Below are 21,259 nucleotides of genomic sequence, written 5' to 3' on the forward strand. Positions count from 1 at the left end.
GCTTTTGACTTAACGTGAGAGACATGCAGCCTTTCCTTTCACATGAACACTTAGAAGTAAGGTTGCTAATGCTAATTGGCCTAATTTCAATATTATTGTGTCTCAGGGAGTAGAGAGGCCCAAGGAAAGGGAGAGAGTTGGAGGAATAGCTTGTCAGTGGAACAGTCAAAACACACACAATATTTATCAATTGCTTGTCATCTTACATGGACTTGTTTTATGATGCTTCAAAACAATTACAATAGTAATATGAAAGATTCCTCATCATAGATCACCACAACCAAATATAATTATAATGAAAAAGTTTGAAATAATAAGAGAGTTACCAAAATATGACACAAACACATGATGTGAGCAAATGCTATTTAAAAAATGGCACTGATAGACTTGTTTGGGACAGGGTTGTCAAAAACCTTCAATTTGTAAAAAATGCACTATCCATGAAGCAAAATAAAACAAAGCACAATAAAATGAGGCATGCCTATATAGCTAAAGCAAGACTGGCTATGAATTAATAAATATTCAAGCTGATGAAGAGCACATGTGGAGTTCATTATACTATTCTGTCTACTTTTGTATATACTGAATTTTTTCCATAAAAAATATTAAAAAGAGGACTAGAAAATAAAGGAAAAAACAAAAGTCATGGAATCCAGGAATTTTGGAATGCAATATAGCAGAATGGCAAAAGAAAATTCAGGATGACACGTGTGCACCTATGTCCATAGAAAAAGCAGTTGGAATTAGAGCAGAACAGAAGGCTGTAAGAAAGTGGTCTCCAGGCATATGAAAAATAATTATTTTATGTGTTTATCTGACATATTAAGTTGATAGATTTGCTGAAGTCTTTGAATAAAAAAAATTGTGATTGCTTTATTGAAAACCAGAGATGGAAAAAAGGAAATAATTAATTATAAGATAAAAAGTTGACTGGGAAAGAAACAGTCAAGTACTTAATCTTTTACAGAACAATATTTAATTTATTTAGCCCATTTTTTCTATTTATTTAGTGAATCACATACACACGGACACTGCATTATCAAATAATTCAAACACAAGAAAGAGAATGGAAGAAAAATAGTGACAAAGGGTGTTTCAATTACTACTCTTTCATTTTTTTAGTTTTGTGATTTGGACAAGGGACTTAACCTTCCCAAAATTTCAGTTTACTCATCTATAAAGAGGATGTACCATCATCATCCATGTAGAATTGTTGAAAGAATTAAAAATAATATATCTAAAATATAAAGCTAATAAAAAGATATATTTTAGTTAATGATATAGAAAGCTATTCTAAAAATAGTGTTCAATGAAAAAGCACAGTACCAAAGGGTATGTATAATATGGCTCTATTTATTTAAAATTGCCTACCTATCTATCTCCCTCTTTTTCTCTCTATCCCTACTGACCTAAGCAGAGAAATAACCTAGTGGGAAAGTTATCAAAACACACTTAGTAATGGTTATTTACACATAGTGAGAATTCAGTGACTTATTACTTACTTAAAAAACCTTTTTTTGTTTGATCTGTTAAAATAATCATTTTTCCAAAGCAATACACTATCTTTAAATTAGTAAAAGTAAAGGACAATAAAACAACTGAGAAAGACAATGTTAAAGCATGGGTCAGGTATGTTAAGTGAAATTAGCAGATGAAAGGGGCACCTGGGTGGCTCAGTGGGTTAAGCCTCTGCCTTCGGCTCAGGTCATGATCTCAAGCCCTGGCTCAAGTCCTGGGATCAAGCCCCACATTGGATTCTCTGCTCGGCGTGGAGCCTGCTTCCCCCTCTCTCTCTGCCTGCCTCTCTGCTTATTTGTGATCTTTCTCTCTCTCTCAAATAAATAAATAAAATCTTTTTTTAAAAATTAGCAGATGACAGCATTACATACAGGCTATAAAGAAAAAAAGAAAACAATTTACTTGTAGTATATTTGATTATTTTTTTGTTCCAGTTTTATTATATAGTATTATACGATTTTTTGTCGTGTTTTATGCATGTGTAAGTTCTTACTCATATTAAGTCAAAATCTACCACCCCATTAACTTTCATTCACTGATAACAGTTTTGCCCCTGAGGCCACAGAAACAAAAGTCTAATTCCTTTAAAAGATGACAGATCTTTAAATATTTAACGACTTCCTCCTCCAAGCCCTCTCCTTTTCAAATCCCTATAGGCTTCATAAGATCAAGCACTATGTCTTACTCATCTTTATATTGCCAGCAAGTCTGAAATAATGTCTTAAATATAGTAGGCAATCAATAATAAAGGCATTTGTAGAGATGAATATGAACTACTCTCACTATTCTTGTCCCCTCTTCCCAGATATGTTTTCATTTGTTAATGTGATTCCTACAATACGACTTTTAGGTTTCCTCTCAGTTCCTCACATTCCTTATCTTCAATGACCTTCTAAAACTCTCTTCCAACTGTTCCATTCCCGTGACTGTAACAGTCCTGAAAACCAGCTCTACATGGTAAATTCAGCCATTGCACTCTGCACTGTCCCACTCTTCTTGCCCTCTTGTTCACTTGTACCCACTGTAACTTCACTACCACATCAGGACCTTTCCGTCATGACCATACCCACAACATCCTTCCTGTCTTCATGTCCTTCCTCACCTTGTTTGGATTTCCTTGCTCATACATTACATTTCCTTTTATCAATATCACATAATTTCCTTGTCCATCAGCCCATGCATCACAAGTTGGTAACAAAAGTCTTGAACAGACCCAACCAAAAGCCTTTCCTAAGACTATACCCACACTGCTGGTTGTTGCTGGGAAAATCGTACCTCTGAGAGCACTGGTTAAATCTAAAATTTCTGTTCTCAAATGGTTACTCGGTACTGCTGCCAATTCTATCACACTCACCTCATGATCTCATTCTCTCTTTCAGCAATATTTCACACTGTCAATGCTCCTCAAACATTCAATTCTCTACTTTTCCATTTCTCTAAATACATAATTGTCTTTTCCATTCCCCGAAAAAAACAAGTCATCATATGCAAACTCCCTCAACTTCCTGTCACCCCAGAAACTATGGATATTCTCCATAATACCATGCTGCCATAAGAAAAAAGTATGAAATTATTTATGTAAAAAACAATGTGTATGTTTATACTATCCAGTATCTGGGTAAAAAATATGAATTCCTTGAAATTGCACACAATTTCTGTGGAAAAATTTAAAAACTACCTATACTTTTTAGAAAAAAGTGAGTGAAAGGGAGATTTTTAAGCATATACTCAGATAGATTTAGAAGGCTGAACAATGTGAAAATGTTCTTAAAAAATAACAAACCAGGGGCACCTGGGTGGTTCAGTGGGTTAAGCCTCTGCCTTCAGCTCAGGTCATGATCTCAAGGTCCTGGAATCGAGCCTTGGGCTCTCTGCTCAGCGGCGAGCCTGCTTCCTCCTCTCTCCCTCTCTGCCTGTCTCTTTGCCTAGTAGTGATCTCTGTCTGTCCAATAAATAAATAAAATCTTAAAAAATAAAAATAAATAAATAAAAGACTAAACTTGTACATCTAGTCATGTTTGTGCCTTTCATGTTTTAAAATCCCACGATGAGAGGCTAGGGGGCAGGAGTTACTGTTTAATGTCTGGGATGATGAATAAGTTCTGGAGGTGGATGGTAGTGATGTTTGTATGACAATGTGAATGTACTTATAACACCTTCCAGTGCCTTCTTACTGCTATTCTGATGAAGAAAAAGACCCCATATAACATGATGCAGGCCTAACACCATTTTGTCCTAAGACTCTCTTCTCTTAGTTCAAGAATATTCATATGACCTAGACTACTTTTAGTTTCTCAAAGGCCTAGCAGTCTCTCTGGTTCTCAGGCTGAGCATACAAATTCCTCGTTCTGGAATGCAAATAGCTATCACTTACTCACAGGATGCCCCTTCTGTCCCCTGTGACTTGATAGTTCACTCTTAAACCCTGCTGTAACACCCTTGACACTTCTGCATCTACCACACTCATCACAACCATTATTATCTAGTTAGTGTTTGACTTGAGAACACAGTGAAGGTTGGAACTATGTAGGTCTTATTCTCTAGTGCATATCTGATACATAAATAACACATGGCATGGAAAATAACAGATACCCTTTAAATATTTTTTGAATGAATGGATTAATCAAAATTAAACCATACTCCAGATGTAGGTTAAACAATGAGTGGAACAGAACCATCCCTTACTCTGAATGTTAACCTGAATAATACATCCCAATATTAATTTATTTTTATTAGTTTTCACAGTTGACTTCAATTTAGCCTAGGGTTATTCAAAACCAGAAGTCTTTTTTAACTAAATTAGTGATAAAAGGTGAGGATTTTTCAAATCCCTTCCACACAAGGCAGACTTTTCAAGCATAAGTGCAAGATTTGTCCTATTAATTTTTATCTAATTATTTTTCAAACTTATCTCTGCCATCCAGTATATTAACTATTTCTCTCAGATTTGAACCATTTGCAAATGGAATAGACCTGCCCTCTATTTAGCCCATGGATAAGACCATTATATGTGACAGTGCTAAAGACAAAGTAGTGCAATTCCATAAGAGACATTTCTTGAAGCTGACATGACCTATTAATTAACACTTTTGGAAAATGGCTAAAATACCTTTAATATGTATTATCATTCAGCATTTCCCCCTCTCATAAAAATTTAGACAACTATTTCTCCTAAGAGGTAGAAATGGCACAAAATATCAGCAGTAAAGAAATTTTAATTTTCATAAAAATATGCTGAGATATTCTTAACCTTTAAGCATGACATCAGGGAGGACAAATTTGTCTTCCCATAGCATGCCTTTTGAAGGTGGCTGCTGATAACAGAATGCCTCACTAGATTACCTATGTATCCTCTTTTTCTGTGTAAAAGAACATTATTAAAGTTGCCATTCCTGAGGTCTTTCCTATTGTCAGGAAACATGAGAAAAAAATGCAAGATGAAGTCAAATATTAGGCAAATCATTTAATGTTACCAGGTAATAATCATGTTGCCAGGTAATAAAGTGGGGGTGAGGAGGATTGGGTGATCTGTAAAGTCTTTCCTAGCTCTGATGTGCTAATGGTTGACAACTGAATGTGCTGCTTTATCCAAATAATATTTGCATTTATAGCATCCTCTAAATATAATGCAGTAGAGTGAATGATGTAAATAATTATGGACATGGGATATTCTGGTTGAATTATATTTTCTTTGTGTCTCTCAAATCAAACCAGATAAAGTTACCTATACCTAGACTTCTCATCTCTAAGCCACATTTGTATTAGTATACTTCTGTTTGATCATGTATGTATGAAATAAACCTTATAAAGTTGTACTTTTGCTTAAGCTTCATTTAACTTCATTTGGATACAGTCATGATATTTCAAATATAAAATATGGGTCTGGAACTGAATAACTAACCAAAATTTGCTTTCTACAAAATTATAGTGTGAAAATGACATCTTCATGAAAGGAAAACATTATGGAAAAAATTTAACATTCCAAAGTAACTTAAAATGCCAGGAAGTGCCTTGATCTGAATCAGAGTCTATGATACCATACTGGTTTGAAGGTAATGAAGAAAAGGAGTAACATAAAAATTTTTAAAATGGAATCTGGAAGAAAATATCTTTTGAGAAACATAATAATAATTTTAAAATGGTTTCCTCTAGTAAACAGAAAAAAGAACACAATCTCTCCCATCATAAATCATTTCCAAAATATAAATTTTTCTTTGAAACAGGATGTGTTTTGATAATCAAGAAAGGGACAATTACACACTTCTATTGTCATATGAAAGTAAATCAGAAAAGATGGAATGTTTTCTGATCATTTAGGATTTCCTACTCCCCAAGGATAAATTCAATTAATATGTTTGTTTTATATAAGCAAACTTTTGGCATTTATAGTCTGCAAAAATTGTAACAAAAAGCTTCCTAACAATATGTAGGATCATGTCTTTTTGGCATTATATCTTAAAACTATTTATTATTATTTATGTATAGAAAGACAATTTATTTTTTAATAGTAACTTTTTGCTAGGACATCTTAATTAATTCCCTTTTGCACAAAAGAAAATCCCCTCAGGTCTTCCAAATAAACAGTATCAGCTGAAAATAATGATAATTTTGCCTTTTTCTTCCTAATTTTTACCTTTTCGGAGGTAATTAAACTGATTATTGCTACCCAAATAAAGTAAACTCTGATGCCAATGAACATCCTTGCTCCGGATTTAAAGTTTCATATGATACAGTGACTTTGAATACGGAACACATAAACACATATACCTTAAGATCACTAAAAACCACATATTCATGGATTGGAAGAATTAATCTTGTTTTAATGTCCACACTAAACAAAGCAATCTACGGAATCAATATAATCCCTACTACAAACTAATGATATTTTTCGCAGGACTAGGATAATCCTTTTTTTAAAAAAAGATTTTATTTATTTATTTCACAGAGATCACAAGTGGGCAGAGAGGCAGGCAGAGAGAGAGGAAGGGAAGCAGGCTCCCTGCTGAGCAGAGAGCCTGTCCCAGAACCCTGGAATCATAACCTGAGCCAAAGGCAGAGGTTCTAACCCACTAAGCCACCCAGGTGCCTCAGGGCTAGGATAATCCTAAAATTCATATGGAATCACAAAAGACCTGGAATAGCTAAAGCAACCTTGGGAAAAAAAAAGAATAAAGCCAGAGGTATCACAATACCTGATTTCATGATATAATACAAAGATACAGGATTCAGAGAATATGTCACTGGCACAAAAACAAACACATAGATTAATGGAATGGGATAGAGAACCCAGAAATAAACCCATGCTTACATGGTCAACTAATTTATAACAAAGGGGACAAGAATATATGATGAGGCTAAAGACAGTTTTTTCAATAAATGGTGTTATGAAAAGTGGACAGCTACATGCAAAAAAAAAAAAGAAAATGGACTACTTTCTGAAACCATACACAAAAATAAAATTAAAATGGATTAAAGACCTAAATGTGAGACCTTAAACCATAAAATTCCTACAAGAAAAAACAGAAGCAGTAATCTTTCAGACATCACCCTTAGCAACACATTTATGGACTGTCTCTTTAGGCAAGGGAATAAAAGCGAAAATAAACTATTGGGACTATACCAAACTAAAAAACTTCTGCAAAGCAAGCTATCAACAAATAAAAAGGCAACCTGGAGAATGGGGAAAGATATTTGACAGTGATATAGCCAATAAGGGTTATTATCTACAATATATTAGGACTTACAAAACTCAATACCAAAAAAGCAAACAACGTGATTAAAAAATGGCCAGAGGATCTGAACATTTTCCCAAAGAAATACATATAGTCAATAGACACATGGAAAGATGCTCAATCAACATTGCTAATTATCAAGGAAATGCAAATCTAAATGTGCTGCCTTCTCCAAATTATATTTGTATTTACAGCTTCCTCTAAATACAGCTCAGTCAGAATGGCTAGTATGAAAAGAAGTAACAAGTGTTGTCAAGGATGTGGAGAAAAGGAATCCCGTGCACACTGTTACTGGGAATGTAAATTGATGCAACCGCTATGGAAAACAATATGGAAGTTCCTTATAAAATTTAAAAAGAGAAATAACATTTGATCCAGCAATTTCATTAGTGGGTATTTACCCAAAGAAAACAAAAACACTAATTCAAAATATACATGAATCCCTTTGTTTACAATAGCATCATTTACAATAGCCAAATTATGGAAGCAGCCCAAGTGTGCACTGATAGATGAACGGATAAAAAAGATGTGGTATATAAATATAAGAAATAACCATCATCCATAAAAAGGAATGGTATCTTGCCATTAAAGACAAAATGGATGGACCTAGAGGGTATTATGGTAAGTGAAATAAGACAGAGAAAGAAAAACACCATATGATTTAACTTATATGTGGAATCTAAAAAAAATAATGAACAAAAAAACAAACAAACTAAACACAATCTTAAACACAGGGAACAAACTGGTAATTGCCAGGGTGGAGTGGAGGTGGGGAAGTTGAGTAAAATAGGTAAAGGGGATTAAGAAGTAGAATTTTTCAGTTATAGAATAAATAAGACATGGAGATGAAAAGCACAGTATATGGAATAAAATCAATAACATTGTAATAAGTTGAATGGTGACAGATGGTCACTACAATTACTGTGGTAAGCACTGAGAGATGTACAAAATTGTCAAATAACTATGTTGTAGACCTGAAATTAATTTATCATCGTATGTCAACTATACTTCAATAATTTAAAAATTATAAATATTATAAAAGGATGGATGTTGAATTTGATCAAATTACATCTCAGCGTATATGAAGATGATATAATTAAGTTTTTTCCTTTTCATTAGTAATGACTATATTAATACATTTTCTAATATTAAACTATACTTGCTGATATGACTTCCATTTGCATCTGGTTAACATTAGGTCTTTCATGAGTTTCCGATCTATATTACGGATTTCTACGTTTATAATTTTAAGTAAAAAGGCCCTTTTTTTTGGTATGATATCTGATTTTGCTATCAGTGTTAAATGCCTTCATACAAACAATATGGAAGGACTCTTTCTATCTCTGTGTTCTAAAGCCCTTAAAAAGCATCAAAACATATTAGGGTTACTTTAAAAAGTTGTAGAAAGGGGGGTGCCTGAGTGGCTCAGTTGGTTGAACAACTGCCTTCATCTCAGGTCATGACACCAGACTTCCAGGATCGAGTCCTGCATTGGGCTCTTAGCTCCTTGGGGAATCTGCTTCTCCCTCTGACCCTCTCCTCTCTCATGCTCTCTCTCACTCATTCTCACCCAAATAAATAAATAAAATCTTAAAAAAAAAAAAAAAAAGTTGTAGAAAGGATAAAGGAACACACACACACACACACACACACACACACACTGGGAAAAATGTGAGGGACTTTTATTATAGACAGAGAGCTGATTTCTATATTATATAATATATAGCTGTCCTAAGGGCAGCTACAGGGAAGAGATTCCTTATGTACAAAGAAGGTTCCATCAGAGTAACATCAGACCTGTCCACAGACCTGGCAAGCTAGAAAGGGCTGGGAAAACATATTCAGGGCACTAAATGAGAAGAATATGCAGCCAAGAATACTATCCAGCAAGGCTGACATTCAAAATGGATGGAGAGATAAAGAGCTTCCAAGACCGGCAAGGTTTAAAAGGGTATGTGACCACCAAGCCGGCAATACAAGAAATATTAAGGGGGCTTCTATAAAAAGAAGAAAGAACCCAAGAATGGACATAGAACAAAAACTTACAGAGACAATCTATAGAAACAAGGACTTCACAGGCAACACGACATCAATAAAAACTAACCTTTCAATAATCACCCTCAATGTGAATGGTCTAAATGCTCCCATAAATCAGCATAGGGTTGCAGACTGGATGAAACAGGACCCGTCCATATGCTGTCTACAAGAGACACATTTGGAACCTAGAAATACAACCAGATTGAAAATGAAGGGATGGAGAACTATCTTTCATGCCAACGGGCCTCAAAAGAAAGCTGGGGTAGCGATTCTCATATCAGATAAATTAGATTTTAAGCTAAAGACTGTATGTAGTCAGAGATACAGAAGGACACTACATCATTCTTAAAAGGTCTATCCACCAAGAAGATCTAACAATTGTAAATTGTAAATATTTAGGCCCCCCATATGGCAGCAGCCAACTACATAAGACAACTGTTAATCAAAATAAAGATTTATATTGATATGCATACATTAATTGTAGGGGATCTTAACATGCTACTCTCAGAAATAGATCATCCAAGCAGAAAATCAATAAAGAAACAAGAGCTTTGAATGACACATTGGACCAGATAGACTTCATAGATATACACAGAATATTCCACCCTGAAACAACAGAATACTCATTCTTCTCGAGTGCACATGGAACTTTCTCCACAAGAGACCACATACTGGTTCACAAATCAGGGCTCAACTGATATCAAAAGACCGAGATTATTACCTGCATACTCAGACTACAATGCTTTGAAACTGCAACTCAATCACAAGTAAAAGTTTGGAAGGAATTCAAACACTTGAAAGCTAAAGACCATCCTGCTCAAGAATGTTTGGATCAACAGGAAATCAAAGAAGAACTTAAACAATTCATGGAAACCAATAAGAATGAACACACATCGGTCCTAAACCTGTGGGATATGGAAAAGGCAGTCCTAAGGGGGAAATACATAGACATACATCCAAGCGTCCCTCAAAAAAACTGGAAAATCCTGAATACACCAGCTCTCTTTACACCGTAAGGAACTGGAAAATCAACAACAAATTAAGCCAACCCCACAAACAAGAAGGGAAATAATCAAGATTAGAACAGATACCAATGAGTTAGAAACTAGAGATATGGTAGAACACATCAATAAAACTAGAAGCTGGTTCTTTGAAAGAATTAATAAGATCGATAAGCCACTGGCCAAACTAATCCAAAAGTAAAGATAGAGGACCCAAATTAATAAAATTATAAATGAAAGGGTAGAGATCACGACTAACACCAAAAAAATAAAAACAATCATCAGAAATTATTATTAACATTGATATGCCAATTAGTTAAGCACCAAGAAAAAAATGAATACATCTACGGAAACCTATAAACTACCAAGACTGAAATGGAAGAAATTGACAACTGAATAGATCAATATCTACTAAAGATTGAAACAGTGATCAAAACCTCCCCAAAAACAAGAGCCCAGGACCTGACAGAATCCCTGGGGAATTCTACCAAACATTCAAAGAAGAAATAATACCTATTCTTTTGAAGCTGTTTCAAAAAATAGAAACAGAGGGAAAACTTCCAGATTCTTTCTATGAAGCCAGCATTACCCTGATCCCCAAACCAGGCAAAGACCCCATCAAAAAGGATAATTTCAGACCAATATCCCTGATGAATATGGATGCCAATATTCTCAACAAGATCCTAGTTAATAGGACAGAACAGTACATTAAAAAGATTATCCACCATGACCAGGTGGGATTTATCCCTGGGATGCAAGGGCGGTTCAAGATTCACCAATCAATCAGTGTGATAGAACAAATTAATAACAGAAGAGAGAAGAACCACACAGTCCTTTCAATTGAGGCAGAAGAAGCATTTGACAAAATCCAGCATCCATTTCTGATTTAAACTCTTCAAAGTATAGGGGTAGAGGGAACATTCCTCAATTTTATAAAATCTATCTATGAAAAACCCACAGCGAATATCATTCTCTCTGGGGAAAAGCTGACAGCCTTCCCTTTGAGATCAGGAACACGACAAGGATGCCCACTCTCACCACTCTTCTTCAACATAGTACTAGAAGTCCTAGCAACAATGATCAGATAACAAAAAGAAATAAAAGGTATTCAAATTGGCAATGAAGAAGTTAAACTGTCTTTGCAGATGACATGATATTTTATATGGAAAACCCAAAAGACTCCACCCCTAAACTACTAGAACTCATACAGCAATTCAGTAATATGGCAGGAAACAAAATCAATGCACAGGAATCAGTTGCTTTCTTATTCACTAACAATGAAAATACAGAAAGGAATATTATAATACTATAATACTATAGCTATAATGCTATATAATATAATGCTATAATACTATAGCACCAAGAATCATAAGATACCTGGGAATAAACCTAACCAAAGAGGTAAAGGATCTGTACTCAAGGAACTACAGAACACTCATGAAAGAAACTGAAGACACAAAAAGATGGAAAAACAGTCCATGCTCTGGATCGGAAGAATAAACATTGTTAAAATGTCTATACTGCCCAGAGCAATCTATATGCTCAATGCCACCCCGAACAAAATTCCACCAGAATTTTTCAAAGTGCTGGAACAAACAATCCTAGAATTTGTATGGAACCAGAAAAGTCTCCAAATTGCCAAGGAAAGTTGAAAAAGAAAAAAACTGGGGCAATCACATTGGCTGATTTCAAGCTTTACTACAAAGCTGTGATCACCAAGACAGTATGGTACTGGTACAAAAATAGACAAACAAGTGGAACAGAGAGTCCAGATATGGACCTGCAAGTCTTCGGTCAAATAATCTTCGACAAAGCAGGAAAAAATATCCAGTGGAAAAAAGACAGTCTCTTCAATAAATGGTGCTGGGAAAATTGGACAGCTATGAATAGAAGAATGAAACTTGACCATTTTCTTACACCATACACAAAGATAAACTCAAAATGTATACAAGACCTCAGCGTGAGGCAGGAATCTATCAAAATCCTGGAGAACATAGGCAGTAACCTCTTTGACACTGGCCACAGCAACTTCTTTCAAGACATGTCTCCAAATGCAAAAGAAACAAAAGCGAAAATGAACTTTTAGGACTTCATCAAGATTAAAATCTTCTGCACAGCAAAGGAAACAGTCAACAAAACAAAGAGGCAACCCAGGAATGGGAGAAGACATTCATAAATGACACTATAGACAAAGGGCTGATAGTCAAGATCTATAAAGAACTCCTCAAAATCAACACTCAAAAAACAGTTAATTGCGTCAAAAAATGGGCAGAAGACATGAACAGACACTGCTCCAAAGAAGACATAAAAACGGCAAACAGACACATGAAAAAATGTTCATCATCATTAGCCATCAGGGAGATTCAAATCAAAACCACAGTGAGATACCACCATACACCAGTTAGAACGGCCAAAATTAAACAGACAGTAAACAACAAGTGTTGGAGAGGATGCAGAGAAAGGGGAACCCTCTTACATTGTTAGTGGGAATGCAAGCTGGTATAGCCACTCTGGAAAACAGCATGGGGGTTCCTCAGAAAGTTGAAAATAGAGCTACCCTATGTCCCAGCAATCGCACTACTGGGTATTTACCCTGAAGATACAAATGTGATCCAAATGGGCACGTACACCTGAATGTTTATAGCAGCAATGTCCACAATAGCCAAACTATGGAAAGAACCTAGATGTCCATCAACAGATGAATGGATAAAGAAGATGTGAAATACACACACACACACACACACACACACACACACAATGGTATACTATGCAGCCATCAAAAGAAACAAAATCTTGCCATTTGCAATAACCTGGATGGAACTAGAAGGTATTATGCTGAGTGAAATAAGTCAATCAGAGAAAGACAATTATCAATATTATCTCTCTGATACGAGGAGTTTGAGAGACAGGGCAGGGGGCTTGGGGGTAGGGAAGGAAAAAATGAAACAAGATGGGATTGAGAGGGAGACAAACCATCAGAGACTCTTAAAAAATCTCACAAAACAAACTGAGGGTTTGCTGGGGGCTAAGGGGTAGAGATAGTGTTGTTGGGTTATGGACATTGGGGAGGGTATGGGCTATGTTGATTGCTGTGAAATGTGTAAGCCTGATGATTCACAAACCTGTACCCCTGGGGAAAATAATACATTATATGTTAATAAAAATAATTTAAAAAAATTAAAAATAAAGCTACCCTATGACCCTGCAATTGCACTGCTGGGTATTTACCCCAAGGATACAGATGTAGTGAAAAGAAGGGCATATGTACCCCAATGTTCATAGCAGCAATGGCCACAAACATCAAACTGTGGAAAGAACCAAGATACCCTTCAACAGATGAATGGATAAAGAAGATATGGTCCATATATACAATGTAATATTATGCCTCCATCAGAAAGGATAAATACCCAACTTTTGTATCAACATGGAGGGGACTGGAGGAGATTATGTTCAGTGAAATAAGTCAAGCAGAAAAAGTCAATTATCGTATGGTTTCACTTACTTGTGGAGCATAAGGAATAAGGAGCATAAAGAATAGAAGGAAAGGAAAAGTGAATTGGGGGAAATTGGAAGGAGAGATGAAGCATGAGAGACTGTGGACTCTGAGAAACAAAACTGAGGGTTTTGGGGGGGTGGGGAGATGGGGTGAGCCTGGTGGTTGGTATTAAGAGGGCATGTATTGCATGGAGCACTGGGTGTGGTACATAAACAATGAATCTTGGAATACTGAAAAAAATTTTTTTAAAGATTTATTTATTTATTTTAGAGGGAGAGAAAGAGAGAGAGAGAGCGCACAAGCCCAAGGGGTTGGGGCAGAGGGAGAATAAGTCCCCCCTGCTGAGCAGGGAGCCTCATGTGGGGCTCGATCCCAGGACCCTGGGATCATGATCTGAGCCCAAGGCAGACACTTAACAGACTGAAGCACCCAGGAGCCCCACAAGATTTTACTTGAAGAAATTATTCCATAGCTACAAGTTTGAAAAGCACTGGAGCCAAGAATGACTAATAAAACTCTTATGTTCACAGTAAATATGTAAGAATTAAAATTTATAGAAAATATTTTGTCATACCTGATATGTGCATTACAGTATCTTTTGGCATACTCAGTCCATGTTCCAAATTTTTGTGGAAAGAGAGCTTCAATCTGCATGAAAAGCTGTAACAATACAAGTGTTCTCAATATGTAGCAGTATTTTCAAGTAAATATTATCACTATGATAAATCTAGTTAAATAAATAGCAAATAGTAATGTCTCCTTTTCCTCCATCCACCCATCTTTGCCATCCTATTCTTCAAGGGTAACTGCTATCTATACTTTTCTCTAGTATACATTTATATATTTTGCATGCCTACATAGGGATATGTATATATTCTCTTTTATTCACATGAAGATGATATTATACATATAAAACTATGATTCTGTCCCCTAAAATATGTCTTAGACATCATTAGAGTACATCTATTTTTACTTAGTTTTGAAAAGTACCTAAGCAATGGTATTAGTATAATAAAGCACCATTTAAAGACTCATGGCAACCATTATTACACAGAAGTACTATAAGATATTTAAACAGTCTCTTGATCATGGACATATAGTGTATTTCTAGCTTTTATTCAATTATAAAAGTTAATAACTTCAGGTAAGTCTATGGGTGTGTATGTGTGCATTCATATATATGTAGGTATAGGTATATGTATCTACATCTCATTTATCAATCATTTATCTATTTATCCATCCATCCATTCACCCACTCACCCACCCACCAATCTGTATTTCCATAAGATGAGTCCGTAGGATATATTTTCAGAAATGAAATAGGAGGTTTAAAATATATGCTTTTTGAAGTTTGATGGATGCTACTGTGGTATATATTGTAAAAAGCAGGTCCAACCAATAGCATCATGAAATCTTTTCATTTTTATAACTTGAGCAGTTGCACATAGTAGTATCTCACTGTTATTTTAATATACCTTTTTTGAAAGAGCTGCTTTAGTGAGAAACAATTCATATACCACTTTGATTATTCACCTTTGTAAAGTGTACAATTCAATGGCTGTTAGTATATTCACAAAATGCCTCAATCACCACTATCTAATTTTTTTTAATTTATTTATTTGACAGAGAGATCACAAGTAAGCAGAGAGGCAGACAGAAAGACAGAGGAGGAACAGACTCCCTGCCGAGCAGAGAGTCGAATGCGGGACTCAATCCCAGGACCCTGAGATCATGACCCGAGCTGAAGGCAGAGGCTTAACCCACCCAGCCACCCAGGGGCCCCACCACTATATAATTCTTAAATATTTTTATGACAACAGGAACTCCATACCCATTACTAGACATTTCCTATTCTCCCTCTCCATCACACCCATGCTGTAGAATGTATCAGTATTTCATTCCTTTTTATAGCTGCATTTTCATTATCCATTCATTAGTTATGGACACTGGCTTCTTTCTACTTTTTGGATATTATAAATAATGCTACTATGAACATCTGTATATAGTATTTTTGTGAATGTATGTTTTCAGTTCTTTGTGTATAAACTTAAAAATGGAATTCTACATCTTCTAGTAACTCTATTTTTAACTTTCTAAGTAATTGTCAGTATGTTTTCCAAGGAGGGAAATTTATAGCTATATATGTCTCTATTAAAAAAGAAAAAAAGATCTCAAAACAATTATCTAACTTTCTACCTAAGACACTGGGAACGAAAGAGTACACAAAACTCAAAACACACAAAAGGTGTAACATAATAAAGACTAGAATGGAAATAAACACAGAAAATGGAAAAACAACAGAAAAAATAATCAATGAAACCAAATAATTGGTTTTGGAAAGAACAAGAAAATTGACAAAATTTTAGCTTAGACTAACCAAATTAAAAGAGAAACAGAGAAAAGACTCAAGTTACCAAAGTCAGAAATAAAAGAGGGGACATTACTATCAACCTCACAGAAATACCAAGGATTATAAGGGAATATTATGACCAACTGTATGCTAATAACTTAGATACCTTAGATAAAGTGGAAAAAAAACATAAAGTGTCAAAATGACTCAACAAGAAATATACAATCTGAATAGACATATATTCAGAGAAGAGACTGAATGATTAATTTTAAAACTATCCACAAAGAAAAACTCAGGCCCAGATGGCTTATCCACTAAATTCTACCAAACACTTAAAAAAGAAGTAATACCAATGTTTCACAAACTCCTTTTAGAAAAGAAAGAATACTTCCCACCTCATTCTGTGAAACCAGTATTGCCTTGTTACCAAATACAAAGATAAAACAATAAAACTACAGATCACTCTTATGAATATATACACAAAAATCTTCAACAAAATAAAGCAAAGTGAATTCAGAAACAAATAAAAAGAATGACATACAGTCAAGAGAAATTGATCATGGAATGTAAGGTTGGTTTAACATGTGAAAATGAATGAACATAATATACCCTATCAATAGCTATCTTCCATGGTTTGTTTACTAATCAGTAATAAAAATGGCTATTGTATGTTGAGTGCTTACCATGTGTTAGGGCACAGAGAAAGATACTTTCAAATCAGTATATCCTTTAACTCTTAAAACCCTACAAGACAAAAAGTACATTTTTTCCTGACTCAGTGTCCATTAACAGAAAGGGCTTCTCTAAGGTTACAGCCACCCTTACAGACTCATAAGAATTTCATCCACCATTTCTTCTTTCCAACCCTTTTACTACTCCATACTTTACATAGCTCTTACAGTGAGACTTTGTGCTCCGTGTGGAGCCCTAAGCAGGGCTCATCCCACAACCCTGAAATCATGACCAGAGCCAATACCAAGAGTCCAATGCTTAACTGACTGAGCCACCCAGGCACCCCTCAAACATGTACCTTAAATTAAAGGGGAAACAGAAGGAAGATCTATAATGCAATTGCTAAGATACAAAATGGATTAAATTCCAATCCTAAGGAGCTTATAATGTCAAAGAAACTGGATAAATGAAGACTAAAAGCATATGAGAATCCACAAGAAAGCAAATGTGATTAATATTACACATGTATACTAAATATGAAAACCTTATACTGAAAGTAAAAACTTTTTTTATACATGCACAAGTACAGGTAAGGTTCACATGTAAACAGAGAAAACAATCATAGTAAAAAATGTATTTTATCATTAATAACCATCTAGAAATTCCCAGTGATGGTTTTTTTTGGGTGGGGCGAGAGATTCTTTTTTTAAGCCAAAATTTAAGGATTTTAATACCTCTTCAGGTCGTCCCAAAGCTGGAGTTCCTGTAAGAAGAATGGCTCGTTTGGCTTTCTGTATTATTGGCAATAGAATCTTGCTGCGGGCTGCATTCCTGGACTTCATGTAGTGTGATTCATCCACTATAACTACTTCGAACTTCTGAGTATTCAATGCATCTATCAGAGTCTCTGCATCTGTGGTTAAAAGACCATAACCCAGAACTGTCACTTTGCCAGTCGATATTCTCCTAGAAAGAAAAAGTATCTATGTAATTTAAAAATATTAATCAAGTAATCAAGTTATCATAAAACAACTCTTTGGGAAAGGAAAATAAAGAAAATAAGGGGAAAAGTAAAAGAGATGGTATTATACCGCTAAAATTAAAATTCTCTTAAGATTTGACAGTTTTCAGGTATGATTAACCAGAATCTAAAATTTAAAGTTTTGGTTAACCAAAACTAAATATTGGTTAAATGCGCTTTGGAAGAGTTTGACATCCACAAAGCCACATTTTACTAGGATAAGGACATTATTCTCTAAGAATATTTATTTCTAGAATCATGGATAAAAGGGATACTTAAATATTAGCTGACTATTCATTGAAGCCTTCCCACAAAGAGGATAGCAATATTTTTCAAGCCTGGTGCTACTGGAATTTTGAATACAATACTTAGTATTGCAAGGCTGTCCAGTGTACTGCAAGGCATTTCATATTCCTGGACTGTCACATTAAAGGCCAGCAGAGTGTATGAAATTGTGACAACAAAAATTCACTCGCTGAAGGGTGATCCAAAGCATGGGAATGAGGAATGGAGGATACAACTTTATGCAAACATTGGCCTAAAGAGACTGCTAATATTTTGAACTACTTAATTATTCATATATCTATAGTATTTTATCCCAGACTGTAATGAAATTATTCATGTACATATATATCTCCTTTGCTACTTCATAAAACTGATGAGGACAAAGAATGTGTCTCACTTGTCTTTGTATATATAGTGCTAGGCTCCTAATCAGTTTGTGGAATGAAATAACTAGATAAACAAATGCATTAATAATAAAACACATTAATTTTGCATTTTCTGTATCACAAGTAAAAATATAAAGGCTAGAGTCAATCTTCTGCAGCTCTGTACCCCTTAAGAGAAATGGCAGAGCTCCTAAATAGTACAACATAACAATTGCATTCAAAAATTTTTAAATTTATTTATTTTTAAAGTTTTAATTCCAGTGTAGTTAACATACAGTGTTATATTAGTTTCAGGTATACAATACAGTGATTCAACAAGTAATCATCAAGGTATGAGTTCTCTTTTTTTTTTTTTTTTTTTAAGATTTTATTTATTTATTTGACAGAGAGAGATCACAAGTAGGCAGAGAGGCAGGCAGAGAGAGAAAGGGGGAAGCAGGCTCTCCGCGGAGCAGAGAGCCTGATGCGGGGCTCAATCCCAGGACCCTGGGATCATGACCTGAGCCAAGGCAGAGGCTTTAACCCACTGAGCCATCCAGGCGCCCCAAGGTATGAGTACTCTTAATCACCTCACTTATTTCATTCATCCACTCAAACCCACCTCCCCTCTGATAAGCTTCTGTTTTTCTCTACAGGCAAGAGTCCATTTCTTGGTTTGTCTCTTTTTTCTCTCCTTATTCACTTGTTTTGTTTCTTAAATATCACATACAAGTGAGATCATGGATACTTGTCTTTCTCCGATTGGCTTATTTCACTTAGTATTATAATCTATAACATTGCAGGTTGGTATAAATGCGAGATTTCATTCATTTTTATAACAGAACAGTATCCCATTGTATGTGCACATATATACACACACCACACCCTCTTCATTCATTCATCCATCAGTTGGCACTTGTGCTGATTCCATAATTTGGGTATTGTAAATAATCCTGCAATAAAATAGGAGTGCATATATCCTTTGGAATTAGTGTTTTCATATTCCTAGGGGAAATACCCAGTAGTGCGATCATATGGTAGTTCTATTATTTTATTTATTTAAATTCAACTTAGTTAACATAAAGTATAGTATTGGTTTTAGGCATAGAATTTGATTCATCATTTATATATAACACCCAGGGCTCCTCCAAAAAGTGTCCTCTTTAATGCCTATTACCTATTTATCACATCCTCCCAGCCATCCCCCCTCCCTCAAGCCTCAGTTTCTTCTTTTTATTTAAGACTCTTTTATGGTTTGCTCCCTATCTGTTATCTTATTTTGTTTTTCCTTCCCTTCCTCTATATGTGCTGTTCCTTAAGTTCCACATATGAGTGAAATCATACAGTATTTTTTCCTCTGACTCCTTTTGCTTACCATAATACACTCTAGTTCTAGCTACGTTGTTGCAAATGGCAACATTTCATTCTTTTAGATTGCTGAGTAATATTCCATTGTTTATACATATCACATCCTCTTTATCCATTCATCAGTCAATGGACATTTGGGCTCTTTCCATAATTTGGAATTTTTTAAAAAAATATTTTACTTATTTATTTGATAGAGAAAAATCACAAGTAGATGGAGAGGCAGGCAGAGAGAGAGAGAGAGGGAAGCAGGCTCCCTGCTGAGCAGAGAGCCTGCTGCGGGACTCGATCCCAAGACCCTAAGATCATAACCTGAGCCGAAGGCAGCAGCTTAACCCACTGAGCCACCCAGGCGCCCCTGGAAATTTTTGATAGTGCTATTGTAAAGTTAGGGTGCATGTGCTCCTTTCAATTAGCATTTTCGTATCCTTGGATAAATACCTTGTAGTGCAATTGCTGGGTTGTAGGGTAATTCTGTTTTTAACCTTTTGAGGAACCTCCATATTGCTTTCCAGAATGGTTACACCAGTTTTCATTCCCACCAACAGTACAAAGGGGTTCCCCTTTCTCTGCATCCTCAACATCTGTTATTTCCTGAGTTGTTTATTTTAGCCATTCTGACAGGTGTGAGGGTGGTATCTCATTGTGGTTTTGATTTGTATTTTCCTGATGGCAAATGATGTTGAACATTTTTTCATGTGTCTATTAGCCATCTGGATGTTTTTTTTGGAAAAGTGTCTATTCATGTCTTCCACCCAATTCTTAACTGCCAATTATTTGTTTTTGGAGGTACTGAGCTTGGTAAGTTCTTTAGAGATTTTAGATACTAGCCCTTTATCAGATACATCATTTGCAAATATCTTTTGCCATTCCATCAGTTGCCTTTTAGTTTTGTTAATTGTTTCCTTTGCTCTACAGAAGTTTTTATTCCTTTCCTGTGCAGAAGCTATTTATAAAACCAGCTGAACCGGTACTATACTCAACAACAGTGGTGAGAGTGTACATCCCCGCTGTATTCCTGACCTTAGGGGGAAAGCTCTCAGTTTTTTCCCACTGAGGATGATATTACCTGTGGGTCTTTTATATGGCCTTTATGATCCTGAGATATATTCCTTCTACCCCTTCTCTCTTGAGGATTTTTATCAAGAAAGGATGCTATATTTTGTCGAGTACTTTTTCTGCACCTACTGAGAAGACATATGGTTCTTATTCTTTATTAATATAATGCCATTGATTGATCTGCGGATATTGAACCACGTCTGCAGCCCAGAAATAAATCACCCTTGATTATGGTGAATATGTACTGTTGCATTCAGTTAGCTAGTATCTTGTTGAGAATTTTTGCATCCATTTTTGCATTACTGGTCTGTAATTCTCCTTTTTAGTGGGGTCTTTGTCTTGTTTTGAGATCAAGGTG

General features: G+C 35.3%; 1 protein-coding gene across 3 annotated transcripts in view; it reads right to left on the bottom strand.

The window, feature by feature from the left end:
- The window catches only part of ZRANB3 (zinc finger RANBP2-type containing 3), a 320,871-nt gene that overhangs the window by 130,155 nt on the left and 169,457 nt on the right, over positions 1 to 21,259 (bottom strand). The window contains exons 5-6 of one of the 3 annotated variants that reach the window (XM_059166728.1): positions 17,541 to 17,772; positions 14,359 to 14,444 (exon numbers count right to left, since the gene is read on the bottom strand). In XM_059166728.1, coding sequence (XP_059022711.1) covers positions 14,359 to 14,444; positions 17,541 to 17,772 — 318 coding nt within the window. Of the gene's footprint in view, positions 1 to 9,354; positions 9,473 to 14,358; positions 14,445 to 17,540; positions 17,773 to 21,259 lie in introns of those variants that run through there. The other 2 variants (XM_059166729.1, XM_059166730.1) reach the window with 2 other exon arrangements.

The sequence above is a fragment of the Mustela lutreola genome, chromosome 3 (assembly GCF_030435805.1).
Source record: "Mustela lutreola isolate mMusLut2 chromosome 3, mMusLut2.pri, whole genome shotgun sequence".
Classification (NCBI taxonomy): Eukaryota; Metazoa; Chordata; class Mammalia; order Carnivora; family Mustelidae; genus Mustela; species Mustela lutreola.